Below are 18,856 nucleotides of genomic sequence, written 5' to 3'. Positions count from 1 at the left end.
TAGTAAAAGATGTATAATGTAATACCATTTGTGTTTCTTTCATCACATAAAACTGTACATTTATAACATGTTTTTGTAAATGCATAGAATTTGGCTTACAAAAAAGGATGTTCATCAAAGTAATGCCTCTGAACAGGTGACTGGACTGGGAGAGGGTAGATTGAAAAGAGGACTTTGACTTTAATCTGTTATTTAAATTTTTATGCAAAACAGTATAACTGGGGTAAGCTAGCAGAAGCTGACCAATCTGAGACTCCTTCAGAGAGAAGGTAGAACTTTAAATAAGAGTATTTTGATTAATGACTGAAACAATTTGATAGTATGATGGGGTGTAGATATGGAGAAGCAGAAGTGTTGGCTCGAGAGAGGAGTCTCTAAATGAATGTTTTTAGTGGCTGCCCTTCAAATTTTCTGAACTTATCTTTCCTTCCAAATCTGTTCCTCCCATGTTTCTATGGGATTGTGTTTTATGGGAAAATGATTAAGATTAAGAGAAGCCAGTGTTTTTGCTGCCTCTGCTAGGAAATGGGGATATAGGGTTGGTGGTTGTAATAAGAAAAGTCTAACCTAATTGGTTCTTTGATTATTTCCATGAACAGAGGTTAGTGGTACGAATAATTTCAAATAGTGAGCAAGAAAATAATTTTGCTTTTGCTTTCTAATGCCTTTTAAATTCCATTTGAATTCAGTTGAGTCTGTCAACCTGGAAGTTCATAATTTTAAAATAATGAAGTCACAGTCCAAAAATTCTCTAGTTTGCCTTCCCGGCTACATTCTTATTTTCCTGTAGATTATCGAAAACATCATCTTTCAACGTGGTTTGATTTCAGCTGCCCTCTTTAAATTTGTTACGTATCCTCCAACCTGCTCAGTAGAAATGAAGTTGGCAGACATTTTGGTTTGAAAGACCTTTTCTTGGTAACTGAACTTAAATGGACATTGGGAGCCTCAAAATCCCTAAACTCAGGTACATGCAGATGCAGAGCAAAGATGGAATAAGAAAAGAAGGGTATTTGGAAATGTGTAGTGAGAGTGCATTGTTGGACAGCAGAGAATTAATTTGATTTACAAGTGGAAAATTTCTAGCATAGTAAAGATTATTGCTTCATTTTGGCCAGATTAAACTTTTTATAGTTTCAGAAAATCTTTTAAAACCATCAGTGGTTTCCACATAATCTTCACTTTTGCTGCTGGCATGAATTTGCTATCTTTTTTCTTTATCACATGTGCCCTGGAAAGAGTGGTATTTTCTACTCTTGGTGATTTGGGATGGGTTTACTGACCAGGCTGGGCACCTTAAGCCCTAGATCAGAATGAGAGGCCAGGAAAGCCTGCTGCAGTCCAATTAAGGGGCAGCCGGAGAGGGTAGGCTTTACCATTGCTGGTCCTGTTGATTGTCTCCCCTGTGGATTAAAGACACCCTTCTTAACAAGCACATTGAGTAGCTTAGGTTTCCAAAACTCTCCAGGACCAGTAATTAATCTAGCTGGTAATGAGAGTACAGTGCTGAGTTCTGGAAAGGAATCTTTTAACTCTTTGCATACTGGATAGCTCATTTTCCCTTATTGATAGTCCTTTAGCCATAGCACTGTTTATTGGGACAGCATAAAAGCAGTCTGGTAGCAAATTGCCTTTCTTAGTAAAGTCAGATTCTCTCTATGCATTTAAAAGCAAAGAATGTACTTCATCCCCAAGGTACACAAATTTGAAAAGTAAACTATTATGGAAGGTGCTTTTTACCTCTTATTTTGATATGGGAACAAATTTTGTAGAGTTGATAATTAGTACTATAAAGGCTAAATTCTGCCTCTGAATTAGAACTTGTACACCAACTGTTAATTTCATCTTGTTTCCATTTTTTTAATTTACTGGAGGTTTTCCCTGTGGACGTAGCCTTTCCTTTGAGCTGCTTCCATTTCTCCTGCTTTTTAATATTATTTTTGCTGTCTTCCTAGGAGTTTGAAACATTTCCCATCCAGAGATTTCTAACATGGAAACATCTTTGAGAGGCTTCCTCGTTCTCTTTCCTCTTATTATGATTACATTTGAGTCCCATTTTCTGATGATTTCCATTAATAATCTGCTTACATACTTTTTTTTAATGCTCAAAGATCCAACAGAGCTAAGCACTGAAACTCCCTATGCACTGGGGGCAGGGGGATAACTGCTTCCTTAGGTAAGAAATTGGCCTAGATGGTCATTTGGTTCCTTCTTGATTCTAGCATTCTTTATTTCTCACCCTCAACCATGTTTGCACAAATTATTTAAACTCATTCTTCTGCCTCCTCCTACCTTTTTCCACTATACCCATTGTGAAAAACTAAGGATAAATGTTTTTGTGTACTTCACAGTGTGTTTAATCTTAGAAAATCACTTTAGAACATAGGCTCTTTGAATTTGAAAAATGGCTGATGACTGAAGTAATAGCAATAAAACTGCTATTAATTTATTGCAACTATGTATATGCCTGCTATCTCTGATCCTCTCATTGACCCTGTATATTTGCCATTATCATACTGTTTTACAGTTGAGAAACTAAGATTCAGAGGAGTTGGAGTTCAGCCTCTAGAGCTTGTGTTCTCATTGGTGTATACAAAAAGTTGACTCAAGAGAAGTAATGGAGATAGATTCCATGAAGAATGTAGGACTTGTTGGGCCTTAAGGAATGAGCAGTGCCATTGGAATAGTAGCTTGAGAAAGTGGTCCAGTTAGGGGAACAAAACAAAAGCCACAGAAGCAGGAATAAGCTCAGCAGTTCGTAAGGTAGTGCAGAGACTTGATAATGAGGACCAAGGCTACCTGGTGGGAACTGAACGCAGTGGGAGGTTGAATTGGGGTGGGCTGGAAAAGCTGCACAGAGGAGTTTGGTTCAGGTGCTGGTAGTGAAAGGCCATTTGAGGTTTTTGAGCATTGAAGCTTTGTAGCATTTAGGGAAACTCTTTTGTCAAGAATACGTAGGAAGCGGGGGAGAACTTGGAGTCCCATAAGAAAGCCAACTAGCAGGATACACTAGCCTTGGCCTAGTAAGTGGGGGCAGAGGTGGGATTGGAGAAGAAGGGATGGATACCATAGACATTTCAAAGAAGAAAGAAGTGAACTTGAAATGAACAGCTAGCTGGGTGTTGAAGGGCAGAGGTGAAGTCACTGAGGTTTTGAGCCTGGGTGTCTGGAAGGGAGGTGGAGTTTTACCAGCAGAGACAGAAACCCTGGGAACACAGGTAGTTAGAGAGAGAGAGGGGAAGGGTTTTAAGTGAGTGACCAGTGAGTTCTTGAGACCTGGTGGAGAGCCTGGTGTGAGAGAGCCAAAACCAGTCCAGGAGGAAAGGCATCCACAGCCAGGTGCCAGGGCAACTCAGCTGAGGAGGCTGGGAAACTTGGTGCACACTGGTGAGAGATCAGAAGCTGAGAATATCACCAGATATAGGACTCCAGGTGGGATTTGACAGAGTCTGTCAGCCAAGTTCTCAACAGCAGATTCTTTATGGATATTATAGGCTTTTGTTAATTTAGAGCTATTTAGCCTTTTTATTTTATCTCCAGACTCTACTAGGTATGGATATAAAGAGCTCTCTCCTTTTGGAACTGTTAATGGGATTAAAAGAAAGGGAAAACTTAAAAGTCTGTGGTATCAGCTTATTTTGTTTGTGTATCTGAGAGGCCATTTTTTTTACATAAAGAAACATAAATATTGTGTGTGAGGATTAAGCCTTTTCCTTCTCTGTGTCTCTGTGTCTCTTGACACTAGGAAAGGATACACTCCCAGGAAGTCAGGATTAAGGGGAAATGACTTTGAGATGCACTTTCTTAAAATAACTGACAGAATGACCTCATAAGCCAGCTGATAGCCTGGTTTGCAAATGGATACATTTCTATCAGCCTGCTGCTTGATGCTGCAGAGCCAAATATATGCAGAGTGTATTAGCTCATGTCCTGTAGGCGGGAGACTGTCTGGGAAAAGGTGAACTTAGAGAAAGGTGAAATGGCGGGCTCAGCACAAGAATTAACTATTAAATACTGTCAGCCAGAGCTTTATTAGGTAGACATTAGTGATTTGGGTTCATTTTTCCCTATGATGATTTGTATCATCTTCTAGTAAAAGAATATTTAAATAAAGCACCTGATATTTAAATAGGCTCTACAATATAAAAGTGTTGCTATACCATTTTTCTCAGTACTTAAGTATTCCCGTTTCTCTTTTTCTCTTTTACAACTATAGGCCCATGCCCTTGGGTCTGCCTCTTGCTAAAATTGCCCTCTCCTTTCGGTCTTCAGCTGTACAGGCAATGCGGGGGTGCCCTTGCTTGGGCGGTGCTGCGGATCTCTGGCGTGTTACAGAGGTTAAAGGGAAACCAGCAGGGCTGGGGAGGAAGATTAGAACTTGATAAACTGCTTCTCTTGTCAGAAATCATTGTCAGCAATGAAGAATATTCACAAAGTAGGCTCTTCTTCTTCCCCAACATACATACACAGTGTGGTCCCTGTACCAGGAAAGAAAGAATGGCAGTTGCCTCTGTGGTTTAACACCTGTTTGGTCTGGATTCGATTTATAAGATAAATCTGAATGAAGTCTATAATGTGCTTAAGATCCAAACACGTGCTTCACTGTCAGACTCACAGACACTGATCTAGCTTACTAGAAACTTTTGAGAAGAGTTTTAGGGTTATTTTCCCTTTCTATTAAGTAAAGCCTATTTTCATATATTTTGTAACCAACCACTTTATTGCATTCTCTTATTGTTTATAGTGGTTTTTCATCTGATTCTTTCCAGTCTTCCAGATACAGATTATATCATGTACAAATAGTGATTATTTTATCTGCTCCTCATCTCTTATTTCTCTTTATCTAATTGCCCTGGTCCTCTCTCCAGAACAATATTAAAAACACATTGGCATTGTTTGACACCTTAAATGTATGGAAGCTGTAGAAGGGAAGTAAGCTATAGCATCAGTAGTATCTTAGGAGGCAGAAATCAAACTTGGGGGCAGATATTCTTGATCTTACAGGAACAAGTCTATGAAATAAGCTTAAGGTACATTGTACCAATATATATAATTTTCAGTCACCCATGGAGCTATAGCAACCTATGGAAAATTGGTTTCTCATCAGTCACATTTTGAAACTCCCTGGGACCCTCCAGGAAAGCTCTCTGTTTTATAATCTCAGAATTTTGTGGGAAATACAGACACATCCCAGGTATCTTTCATGACTACTGATGACCACTCTTGTCTTCCAGGCCCAGCTTCGGGCATTTATTCCAGAGATGCTCAAGTACTCCACTGGTCGGGGAAAACCAGGCTGGGGCAAAGAAAGCTGCAAGCCCATCTGGTGGCCTGAAGATATTCCGTGGGCAAATGTCCGGAGCGATGTCCGCACGGAGGAGCAAAAGCAGAGGGTGAGGGTTCCTCTGCCCTGAGCTGCCTGTTGCTTTTCCATTCTGAATCAACCACCTCAGTTTTTAATCACTCCACTTCTTATGCTAAAATGTCTATACACATTTGTGTAATAGTCAGTTCTGTCCCCAAAAAGAAGTTTGATCTTCCCTGAGTTATAGCCTTTCTTGTCATCACTCCATCACTGTTAGGACTCAGGATGGATCCACAAGTTTACACTTCTCTGCATAATTGCCTTTTGGAGCAGTTTTAATTTTATGAGGTGCTTAAGAAAAAATGAAGGAACTTGAAGTGAAAGTTGAATCACTTTGAAGATTTAGAAATGTCCTTATTAATGGTTAGCAAAAATCATAGTTGAAAAATACAAACATGAATTAGAGAGATGGGAAGTTTGGCAGAGTCTGCTGATAAAGAAACTTCATTTAAAAAAGGACTAAGCTAGATGTCATCCCTTACTTTTTCTGCATATTTGTTTTTCAGTTAGCTTGGAAGTTTGCTGAGAATCTTAATATGAAACTCTTGACAAAACCTTTTGTGAAAAGTTCAAGAATTAGCCTTAGGTCAGAACAGGGTATAAAACCTGAAAGCTAAACCAGACTTTGATCAGGAGAGAAACAAGTGAGAAACCTTCTTTGGTACTTGGTACTAAGTTTCTTTGTGCCAGAATCAGTCTGTGGGAAATAATCCTAAGAGTTTACTCTATTTGAGGTTTGGTTTGGTTTGATAAATAAGCAGCTGTTCCCGTAGTGGGACTGAATAACCAACATTCTTTGTGACTTAATTCTTTTCTGGTCTTTTGGTGACAGGTTTCATGGACCCAGGCACTACGGACCATAGTTAAAAACTGTTACAAGCAGCATGGGCGGGAGGACCTCTTGTATGCTTTTGAAGATCAGCAAACGCAAACACAGGCCACAACCACACACAGTATAGCCCATCTTGTACCATCCCAGACCGTAGTCCAGACCTTTAGTAACCCTGATGGCACTGTCTCGCTGATCCAGGTGAGTGAACCTTATTGGCACCAGATGGTGGTTTCTGAGGTGGATCAGTGGGCACCTCACCTTAACTGGAGAAGGTTTTCTTCATGCAAACTCCTGTGAATTTCATATAGCTCCCCAAGATCTTCCTACTTGAAATTGAGTTTTGAATAATATTTTAAGTTGTTTGCATTTTGCTAAATACAGAGCTATAGATAGCTTTCTGAACATTTCTGAAACAAAGCACTGTAAAAATAGCTATTTTGTTGTTGTTGTTCTTGTTGTTTTTTACAATTTTACTCTGTCAGTGGCCAGACAATCTTCCTTCTGAATGACCTTTTCTGAGGTAAAACACAATTTGTTCGTGGTTAGGGAACCTCTAAAATTCAGATAGGGGGAGAATAGAAAGTTAGTTGACACTGGGCACTGATGGTAAAACATGATGGCTTCCAATATTTACTTGGTTGAAGTAAAAAATTCATGTTCAGGTGTGAGACAGATGATTTTAATAACTGATTTCACATTATAAGGCATATTAATCATTATCTGCACTGAGTTTGGGATTAAATTAATCTTAACTTCTGAGGAAAGGAGAGGTACAAGGCTCCAGCCACTGACACTTACCACGTAACATATTTTTCTTTAGGTCGGTACAGGAGCAACAGTAGCCACATTGGCTGATGCTTCCGAATTGCCAACTACAGTCACTGTTGCCCAAGTGAATTATTCTGCCGTGGCTGATGGAGAGGTAAGGAGGATTGTGTGCATCTACTTAAGTACTTGACTATATAGGCGAGGGAGAAGTGAGGGTCCAGAAGATGAAACTGTAAGTAATCTACACATCTGTAGCATTATTTTTGAAACCTTTTAAAAAAATCAGACCATGACAGTTTTGCAAAGTACCTCATGTTGTGTATATTAATTGTAACAATTGTAATTCATATTATTTTTATGATTCAGACTTAACTGTCAAGAATTTACAATTTTACATTGGTTTTATGGCATTTTATATAACACACAATAAAAATGGATTATCCATTTAATACTTTTATGCTGTGAATCCCAAAGAATTTAATCTTGGAGTTTTGTGAAAAAAAATTAGATCACTAACTAGAGCTTAAGCATTCGTGGAAGAAATAAATATATTTGTGTATCAGTAGACATGATTTACTACATTGCAAATATGTCTTGGAAAAACTTCACAAGAAAATCTTACCCTACAAAAATCGACTTATGGAATGTTGACCTAAAAGTAGTAACCTTTATTGAGCACTTTGTAAACAAAGCACTCAAACCTATTAAACATAGGTTGTGTTATCATCTTCACTTTATAGATAAGGAAAATGAAACACAGATGTTAGGTGACTTGCCTAAAGTCATAGAGTCAGTGTGGTAGCAGGCTAATAATGCATTTAGCAAAATGTCATCTGGACTCTGAGCCATCAGTGAAGTTCAGGAAAGGGTTCATTAAGTCACTGTATAGGCTTTTCCCCTACAGGTGCCAGTGTGGTGTGAAAAGTAGCCAACAAATGTTTAAGGGCACATCAGAAATAAAGCTTTGCTGTCTCACCTTTGTTCAAAACCATGGAGCATTCCCCTGAGAGCACCGCAAAGTCGCTTTCATTTGCGCATTTCTGGAAAGAGAGAACGGACAATGTTGTAGTGGCTAGTGAGCTAAAGAGAAACGCAGCCAGGCTGCTCAGTCAGCCAGCATGTCTCAAGACCCTGCCCTGCTGCAATGATGTGTTAGACACGTGGAGTTGATTTACACAGGAGACTGCTCTCAAGGAGCTTCTGTCTAGTGGGGAAGAGAAATGTCTACATAAATGAACTGTGGTCTGTGCTGGAAGAGGGGCTGCAAAGTGGTCTATGCCTTTAGGAGAGAATATTCCAGCTGGGAGTCAGGAAGGTTCGCGGGAGAAGCTAGCATTTGGTTTTTTAGGATAGCAAGGTAAAAATCAACAGGACATTAACTTTTACAAGTGCAGAAACGTCATGAAAAAGTGTATATTAGCTGAGGGAAAAATTCGTCAGTCCCCAAACACTAAAATCAGAGGACACTTCTTGAAGTGTGAAAGAGGCAGATGAGACAGGTGGGTACATTTGCAAGATTTGTTACTTTTTGATTTAGAAAAAGTTATCAACCATATCTCTCTACTGAATGTATCCTGGTACTATTTAAAGAAAGCAGCTTTGTGTTTCTTGAACACTTATCTAGAGACTAATTCTTGAAACCCATTTTACTAAATAACTTTATATATACATAGGTAATCAGTGTATTCAAAAGTTCATGGAAAATATGAAGGATAAAAAAAATCCCAGTTATATATCTGTGGCTTTTTCAGCACACAAACATGATTTTGAAGTCAGTTATTATGGGAATTGTGAATGACTTATGTAAATAGCTTGTTGAGAAATACCCAAATTCAGTCAGGTAAAAAAAAAATGTAACACTTCCAGTGAAACAAAAATGATAATGAAGAGAAGGATGGGTTATCCCAGAAGGTGAAAAAATGTTTTAGATTTTATAGTATGATTGTTTGCCTTCTGATTTTTCTAGGATGTTGGTGTGGTTGCTAGCATCTTGCTTTTGAGTCATGAGAACTATAATTAGTCAAAATATCTCACTGACTTGGGGCCACATAAGACCACAGCAAGTCAATGAAACATTATATCAGGTTACTCACTAAAAACATCTTTCTGCCTTGTGTTTAGCATCTTTTCTCCCAAGGAACAGAAAGTACTTTACAAAAATAAGCAATACCTTTATTTTTAGAAGTTAGAAAGTCATTTTGTTATCCTAACCTTGCTTCTAAGGGCTGTTATCATTTAGACCAGGCTGCCTTCAACACCCAGTTAGTTATATTTGGTTACGTTTATGAGAAGAGCCACTGGGGACCAGTCTCTTCTGGTGATACATGGTCTTCTAAATCTGCTAGAAAACCTAGTCTCTGTGTGCTGAACCTACCCAATAACCTTTAAGTATTTACAAAGAAACAGAAATTCTGTAACCTTAGGCAGCTTAAAACAAATTAGGGAAACAGAACAAATTACATAAACATTTAGAAATGAGTAAAGAAAAAATTTCAAAACAGTGTGAAATAAACTATATATATTGATTTCAAAATATTTATACAACCTCAGTTTTTTAATGGCATATTACAAACACAAATGGATTTGGGAAATTCTGTTGTGTGATAAGACCACCAATTGTACTGGTGATATTAATTGGCATTATGTGTCAGAAGTCAAAATTTGAAATAGAATGATGTCTGATAATAATGGTGTATATGATTCTGTGAGAAGACGAAGAAAAAAGTACAAAGACATTAGAATGAATTTTAAAATGAACCATTAGCACATGGTACAGGTTTAAAGTAGCACTATTATATTTAGATGGGTTTTTTATGAATATCAGTTTACCTGAGGTATAGGTAGGCAGAAGAATAAGTAGGAAAATATGAATAAAAGAGGGTTTTCTTCATCCATCCATTCAGTAAATATTTTCTGAGCCCTGTATCAGGTACTATAGAGACTGTACATACAGGAAAATAAAGACTGTTCTTGGTCTTAAGGATTATACAGGTACCTTGGTCTACAGTGGCAATGAGATAAGGATCTAGTAGGAGCAAACCCAAGACGCCGTGGGACACAGGGAGAGGTCCTGACCTTGAGCTGCAGGGGAATGGAGTTGTCTCAGCCCCTTCAGTGTCACCTGAGCTCAGACTTGGAGGGGGAGCAGGGGGCAAAGGCTGGAAGGATGAGTGTCATATTCCTGCCAAAGGGAGCAGCACACAGCACGTCACACTGTGGAAGAGCTACAGGGAGGCCCCTTAGCTAGAGGGAGAAGAGGAGCCCCAGTTTGAAGGGCCTCACTGCAGTGGGGCTCTCTCAGAAAAAGCAAAGAAGCTGACTATACATACTCTGAATATCTTTCCCTTCTAGGGCTTGTGGCCCTTTTTCTGGACATGGTGACATCCAGCATAGATAGCCACACATTGACTCCCAGCTGGTGGAAAGGGAGAGTATCCAGAGCTCAAGCAAAGACAACTAAAGCACTGAGACATAAGTACAGTAAATTCCAAAGAAATGTTAATACCCAAGCTGATTTATTTACCACTTGCCATTATTGTGAATAGAAAATTTTTATCTACTACTGCTTCCTATTCCTCTCCACCCTTTACCACCATCCATTAATCTTTCATGCCCTATAATTTAACTTTCCTAAAATATTCTGCATATGGCAATATTCTAATACTATTTTCACTACAAATATATTGTAACTAAATGTGTATATATTGAATTGCTGCCACTGGAGTATGAGTACTTGGGAGAGCTGCACTAGGCCAAGCTCTAGTGGGATGGGCAGAAATATAGAGGGGTAGATCTGGAAGGAGGAAGACGTTTAATGGCAAAAGGTAACAGGATTGACCTGTTTCAGCTGATGTTCTGAGTGAAATCATCACCTGTCTACAAATTGATAGTATAACTTGCCATCTGAAGTTGCATTGTTTGCAGTGATCCTCAGTGTAGTAATGAAATCAAGGAGGGTAATACCTTGGGGAAGCAAGAATTTTGTGAGTTTTCCTGAGTGCGCAACTTTGCAGCTCTAAGGGAAGAAAATGGGGTGTGTCTTCCTCAAGGCCCTGAAGGCTTCCTGGTTGGTGAAGGGCCCTGAAGGTTTTTGCTGGCATGGTCCACCACCTGTGAGAACTCAGGGCAAATAAGAAAGGAGGAATGTCTCATTCTCTGGGAGGCTTTTGACAAACACTGAGAAGCACTACCAGAATCCAAGTATAGAACCAAAGGAGACATTTTAAGTATCTACCTCTGTTAGAGTTTGTGGCTCTTTCTCTGGGACACAGTAACATGCAGGCACCAGTTAACCACTCACTGGGTCCCAGCATTGTATGAAGCGGGCACAGTAAGAGTTCCAGTCAGCACAGCTAACGGCCTGAGACCTGAGTCCAGTGAAATACTACACCACACTTTGACCTGAGCTTATCGCTGTATCACCGACTGTATTTTGGAATAAAGTTGCTTTCACTGCCCCTGCTACTTTTTGTTTTTGAGGGAGAATAAATCAACCAGTATTTATTGAGCAAAATGGACTGAATTTGGTGGATACAGGTATCCAGAATTGAGAAATCTCCGAATGCAAAGCATAGTACCGAAATCAGTGGTTCTCAACTAGGGCCACCCCCACACCCTTCAGAGAAGATATTTGGCCATGTCTGGAGATATTTTTGATTGTCACAACTGGGGAGGGTACTATTAGCATCTGGTGGGTGGAGGCCAGGAGTGCTGCTGGACACTTGACAGTGCACAGGGCAGCCCCCACAACAAAGGATTGTCTGGTCCAAGATGATAATGGTGCCAAGGTTGAGAAAGCTTGTGCTTGATCTAGCAAAGCTGAATTCTAATTGACTATAGGACCAGATAGTATATCTTTTTTGTTGTATTCTTTTGTTTTGTTTCTTCATAATTTCTCCCCTCTAAAAGGAAAGCAGTTTTTGCAACATTAAAAAGAGTTATTTACTGAATTTGGCAGTTTCCAGCAAAGGTTAAAATACAAAATAACTTTGTTATATAATTCCACCTCTAGGACTTTATAAATAGACTCACATAAAAAATACAATACTCACATAAAAAAATATAGGGATATTCATTACAGTATTGTTTGTAATAGTAAAAGACTAGAAATGACCTAAATGCCCATTAAAAGATGGCTGGTTAAATAAATTATAGTGTATCTATATAATATGATGCTGTGCAGCCATTATTATGAATCATGAATGAATGAAGCAGTTTTATACATTCCAAAATAGACTCATTTCAGAGATGTATTGTTTGTGGAAAAAATAAGGCACAAAAAGATATGTAGACTGTGCTACCACTTCCATTTTTTAAAAAGAGGGAGAAATAAATAAATAAATAGGGTAAGTAGAAAGGGAAAAAGCAGGTTTGTGTGAGAGGGAACATGCTTACATGTAAGAGAGAATATCCCTGCAAAGATACACAAGCAATAGGTAACAGTAGTGGTCTTTGGGCAGAATGTCCAGAATACAGTGCTGCATTATATTCCCTGTGGTACAGTTTGAATTTTTTTAGAACTACACTTACAGTCTACTCAAAAATTAAAATTTTTAATTACAAAAATTGTCATTTTTTAATAGGTAATATATTGATAAGGCTCAGATATTTCAGAAATCATTTAAAACTATTCAGTGGAAAATCCTGTTTTGTGTCTCCTTTCCAACCTATTCCCACAACCCTCCCTCCCTCCCTACACATGCACATTCACACATGCACTGAGGAAAATATTTTCCATGGTTTCTTTTGTGTCCTTCCAGAATTTCTTTATGCAAATATTAATAAATTCAAATGTATATTCTAATACCCCCTTTTTTTTACACAAAATAAAGCATACTAAAAACCCTGTTCTATACTATTGTAGGTCATGTTAATTTAAAATTGTGTATGTATTTGGCTGAGCCCACAGCAGTTTATCACAAAAATGACTTAAAAATCATAATCCGTTTGTGACTTTCTTTATTATTGTGTCCTTTCTGCCTTAGGTGGAACAAAACTGGGCCACGTTACAGGGCGGTGAGATGACCATCCAGACGACACAAGCATCAGAGGCCACCCAGGCAGTGGCATCATTGGCAGAGGCCGCGGTGGCAGCTTCTCAGGAGATGCAACAGGGAGCTACAGTCACCATGGCACTCAACAGGTGGAGGAAGGGTGGGAGAATAAAGAAGGCTGGCCAGTCTGTCTATCTTTGTAGGCTGTGAAGAGAAATGCGGTCCCTCAGTTTGTCACAGCTGGCAGTTGGAGCTTAATGCTCTTAGCCCATAGGGTATTATAAGTTGGCTTATAGTCAGGGCTCACTCACCCCATTGCCAACACCCCACCCCCACCCCCAGCAACCAATCCAGCTCAAGCCTGCTGTTCAAGGGGCATGGGTCCCTTTGGCTTTATACTATTCTGTGCCCATTAACAGACCAAAAGCCACACAATTTGAGTACTTTGTATTCTTAAAGGAGCTAAAGAATATAATAACAAATCAAGAAGTTCCAGGATTCATTTTCATCTCACCCTACAGAAGATACTGCTTTTTGTTAGGATATTAATCCATGTTTTAGCTGGTCAAGAGTTGATTTTACTGACTTTTCAGGAAATTTGTTTCCCTTGCTTATCAATGACTTCAAAATAAAGTAAGTTATGGGTTATTGAGAAAAATAATTTAAATTTTTTTCTTGGGATATGTTTAGGAAGGGTGCTGCAGAATGAGGTGCTCCTGTAAGAGGTAGTTTCCAAAAGTGAATGGTAGTTTCCTGCTTGTTTCCTTCTTTTAGGTGTTGACAGAAAAGGTCATGCCCATACCATTATTCTTCTTCATTGCTGACACAACTTTATTTTCAATGGACCCAGGCATTTTAACTAATAGTTAAGAGTGTGGGCCTTGAAGGCAGACCACCTGGGTTTGAATTTCAGCCCTGTCACTTACTAGCTGTTTGATGTTGGGTAATTGACTTAGACTGGTAATTGACTTAGACTCGTTGCCCAGGCTCTGCTCTTCTGCAAAATGGGAGTAATAACAGTACCTACCTTAAAGGGGTATGTGAGAACTGAAAAAGTCAATCATATGAGATCCACAGGCTAGTACTTGGTATGTGGTAAGGCTGCTGTTAGTATGCACAGCAGCTGTTAGTCTCAAATAGTCACTGAACTCTTATGATGGGCCAACACTCTACTCGGTAAAGTACTTTAATAACAGTGCTCTAAAATATAATGCCTGCCTTCAAAGAGCCATACTACTATTAGGGAGATTGATTTAAGTAAAACACTTAGTGAACTAGTATTACTCAGTGTAATTCAGTGTTGAATTGTGCAGTAGATTATGAACATTCAAGGGCGGGGGGTGGGGGTCACCTTCTCCGAAACGTAACAGTGGGCTCCAGGTTAGACTGGTTGTTACAGATCGTAGGAAGCCTCAATAGGTTTACTTACGATTTCCATAAGGCTGTATAGCGTATTTGCTGAGAAAAGGGTTCCAAGGTCACACAGATTCAGGTTTGAATCCTAGTGTGCCACTTATTAGCCAGTTATGTTGAGAAATGTAACCCTGAACTTTGGTCTCCTCATTATAACTTTCATTACATAGTATCTTTAGATTTCGATGAGATGATGTATCTAAAACTCTCATCAATATGTCCAGCCCATAGTTAGCACATCAGAAATTATAGTTACTATCACTTAAATTTTATTTTAAGATTTATCTATTCAGAATTGCTTATAGTCAGAAGAGATTAGAAATAGAAGGCCAGTTTGGAAGAGGCAGTCCAGGTATGACTTGTTAAAGGCTTGGAATCAGAATGAAGATAAAGTGACTGAGTTTAAAGGAAGTATGGTCAGGACTTAGTGGTTAATTAGATAATAGAAAACTAAAGTGCACACATGCACACAGGCGCACACACACACTTGTCCTCCCTGAGTGACCTGGGACTGAAATGTTTTCTTAGCCCATTGAACCATGTTGCTTTTCAGTAACATGAAATTTTTATTTGATTCCTTATACTTAGACCCCATCCCACTCCTTCCTTTGAGAGAGGACACACAGATAAACTTCCTGAAAGCCACAGCCAGAGTTCCCTCCCTCTGGTCCAATAACCCCTCACTGTAGCATAGGGCCTAACAGGGAAACGTTAAAAACCAGCAAAACTTGATTTCACTGAGCCAGCACCTTGGATGTTCCAGTGAAGTGTGAGTGTCCTGGGAGCCCTGCACATAGTGGAAAATGTGAGGCACATTCTGGCTCCCTTTGGTGTGAGGACCAGGGCTTATTTCTAAAGGCAAGGAGGGTAATGGTTTCCCTGGGGGGCTTATTAACAGACTCATGCAGCTGAGGTGGCTACAGTGTTTACTCCAAAGGAAGGAGAATGTGGTTCGCTGTGGCATGTAGGAGGAGTAAGATGTTGAAACCTGTTTGCAATCATCTGAACGCCCCAATGAGTGTTGGGGGATGGTGTGTTACAGTCTATGCTGGGGTGAAGAAACCAAGCCTGCCATGAAGACTAGACTGGCAGGCTATCAGGGAAACGTCAGGGGCCTCTTATTACTGTCTAATGTCCAGAGGATTAGACTTAAGACACAAGCCCTTGGTGGTGTTTCTCTGTGGGATGAGATAGACAGCACTCCCAGCCTCTGCACAAAATGTGTTGCTAGAAGTCATCTTCATGAAAAATACACTGAGGCATCTGGTCTTCGTTCCTATGGTTAACAAAGTGATTTCATAAAGCCATTCCCTTCAAGCCTGTCTCTGTTTCAGGTGCAGATAGAACAAGCATGGTTTTCTAATATCACCCACACCTCTGCTGCACTGCAAATAACAGTGTGGGTGAGGGTGAGAAGGAATAGGCAAACTGCATTGAATGGCAAGTGGGGAATGAGAAGGCAGAGGGGCTCCTTGGTCTGTTGGAGGGGAAAATGGGATCAGGAGAGATGCAGGACACACCTGTTTTCAACCATGCTGTTGAGTTTTGTATAGCAAGTCAGAACAAGGGCCCTGGGCTCAAACAACCTTTATTCAGCCCAACCTCCATTATAATAACCCAAAAACCCAAAGGGGGTATGAAGAAATTGTCCTTTAAAAATCTGGAAACTAGTTATTTTAATTATTTTCAAAGTACCTAATAAAGCAGTACTTTTAGGAGAGAGAATCAAAGTGAACAAATGAAAAGCAGAGCATCACAGCTATAAAAAAAAAAAAAAAAAAGAGCTGTTAACCCTGAACAACCAGGGAGGAGAGGAAATGAAATTATCATTTGCTTGTTGTCATAGAATGGTTAATTTGACATTGCAGTTTGTTGGTTAAGCTGTCCTAGACTAAAGTTGCCTCTCAAACAGTCTTTCTGCTAAGTCAGTACAGTCCTTACATATACAGATACATGATAAATATTCGTAAACTGAATCTCCATTTGCCTAGTAGAAATTTAGTGTTGTTAACTTGGAGACAGTTTTTACTGTTGGGGCTGCTATGTATAGTGTTGTGACGTAATGCAGTGGGGAAACAGATGCTCAAGTTGATCCCTCTTCTCAAGGAATTCAGAGTTACTGTTCTTTTGCTATAAAGAGACTTTGCTTTAAAAAAGAGCCGAATCATATTTTTAAAGAAAATTTACTGTTTTTTTTTGTTTTGTTTTATTATCATTAATCTACGATTACATGAAGAACATTATGTTCACTAGGCTGTCCCCTTCACCAAGTCCCCCCCACAAACCCCATTACAGTCACTGTCCATCAGCATAGTAAAATGTTGTAGAATCACTACTTGTCTTCTTTGTGTTGCACAGCCCTCCCCTTTCCCCTACCCCCACATTATACATGCTAATCATAATGCCCCCTTTCTTCTTCCCCACCCTTATCCCTCCCTACCCTCCCATTCTCCCCAGTCTCTTTCCTTTTGGTAACTGTTATTCCTTTCTTGGTTTCTGTGATTCTGCTGCTGTTTTGTTCCTTCAGTTTTTCTTTGTTCTTATACTCCACATATGAGTGAAATCATTTGGTACTTGTCTTTCTCTGCCTGGTTTATTTCACAGAGCATAATATCCTCCAGCTCCATCCATGTTGTTGCAAATGGTAGGATTTGTTTTCTTCTTATGGCTGAATAATATTCCATTGTGTATATGTACCACATCTTCCTTATCCCTTCATCTACTGATGGACACTTAAATTGCTTCCATTTCTTGGCTATTGTAAATAGTGCTGTGATAAACATAGGGGTGCATCTGCTCCTTTTCAAACTGGGCTGCTGCATTCTTAGGGTAAATTCCTAGAAGTGGAATTCTTGGGTCAAATGGTAAAATTTACTGTTTTTAATTGAAAATACTATTGAATTAAACTTAGAGATATTATTAAAATAAAGTATGGCTTTAATATATGGACTGGTATTTATTTGTCTAGTAAAATGAGATGGACAACCTAGATCAGAAATCCTCTCTGGAAATGGAGGGCAGGGTCTATGCAGCTTCTGCTTTTGCCGGGGGATAAAGACTGAACGCCTTCAGAGCAGAAGATGATGGAAACTCCTCATTTGTAATCTGGCTTGGAAATGACCTTGGTAAAACAATTGTGAAGTGGTAGTTCGGAGACATTTTAATCCCTATTCACCTTCTAAGTAAAGGTAATCTTTTTCTAGCAGTATAGTTTGATCATTTCCCACAAAGTCTAGTGCAAGTAGTTAGAATAGATTTGGAAACGACAGGCCTGTTGACCACAGGAGTCACCACTTGTTTATGCCCCTGTAAAAGATCTGCCCATTGCTGCTTTGCCTCTGGCCCCTGATGGGATGAAATGACTAACCTCCCTGAGCTGTCACCTGTCACCCCCATAGGATCCCCATCCCTGGCAGCCCAGATTGCTTTAGTTTGTTGCTGCTTTTCAGCTTTCTTCTACCATAACATTGTTTAGAAAGGTATTAAAGAAAATGACTTCAAATATTTAGAGCTTCAGACATAATAAAATGGGTATGATTGGGTCGGTACACTTGCATGTCAGGGCTTGGGTAACTGCCCCCCCTTGGCCACCTGTGAAATTCCACACTGTAAGCATGTGTCCAAGGTGTATGCACAGGAGTGGCAGGACATCACCTTGTTGGACATAGAAATAACCATCATTGTACACTGATAAAAACAGCAGGGAATGTGCCATCACTGAGGTAACCTATAAGCAAAGATCCTATTTCCCAATAAACAATGCTCATATACAGCTTCCTTCTTCAAAATATCACACAGCTGCAGAGAATACACATTTTTTCCATGAATATACTTTTTCAAAAGTTTTTCTTTTTTTCCTCAAAGAATATACTTGTCAGTTTTCAATGAAGTCTCAGGTCAGAGTGTTAAATATTTTTATCATTAATCAGTGATAGCTGGATATTGTAAAATTGGTTGGTGGTAGTATTAACACAAAATTCTTAGAGAAATATTAAAAATAAAGGATCTAGCCAATAATCACTTTACTATCTCTAATAGATGCTTATGAAGCATTTTTAATTAAAATAAACCATATAAAAGTAAAGAATAGCCTCCATAATAATTCCAGATCAAGGATCCCCTTTGGCTCTAAATTTATGTAACAGATACTATGGAATGACTGGCTGTGGGTATCAGATCACCAAGAAGTATGTTTCAGCACAGCAAATGATCTTAACTTTTACACAGGCTGCATGTAAACTCTATGATTGTTCAGCTTTTTGCTCAACATCAATTACACCCCAAAATTTTTTATGAAGTAAATTAAGTTTGAAATAGATATTCATGAACTTGAACTAAGTCAAGGCAAGCCTGGAAATTAAAAGGTACCACAGCAAAACTAAAGGGGAAATCAGTAATTTTGCATTTAATTTATTATTTTGAGTAAATGTCAAGGAATATTACAGGGAATGATATGTCAGGTGAAAAAAGCAGGCATTAAGACTG

The 18,856-nt window shown here is 39.1% G+C and overlaps 1 protein-coding gene across 7 annotated transcripts in view; it reads left to right on the top strand.

The window, feature by feature from the left end:
- The window catches only part of NRF1 (nuclear respiratory factor 1), a 152,605-nt gene that overhangs the window by 102,107 nt on the left and 31,642 nt on the right, over positions 1-18,856 (top strand). For all 7 annotated transcript variants that reach the window (XM_037019545.2, XM_037019547.2, XM_073238470.1 and 4 more), the window contains 4 exons: positions 5,235-5,393; positions 6,198-6,395; positions 7,018-7,119; positions 12,950-13,107. In XM_037019545.2, the coding sequence (XP_036875440.1) occupies positions 5,235-5,393; positions 6,198-6,395; positions 7,018-7,119; positions 12,950-13,107 (617 nt within the window). The remainder of the gene's footprint in view (positions 1-5,234; positions 5,394-6,197; positions 6,396-7,017; positions 7,120-12,949; positions 13,108-18,856) is intronic.

The sequence above is a fragment of the Manis javanica genome, chromosome 6 (assembly GCF_040802235.1).
Source record: "Manis javanica isolate MJ-LG chromosome 6, MJ_LKY, whole genome shotgun sequence".
NCBI classification, from domain to species: Eukaryota; Metazoa; Chordata; class Mammalia; order Pholidota; family Manidae; genus Manis; species Manis javanica.
This window is presented reverse-complemented; position numbering and strand designations above follow the sequence as displayed.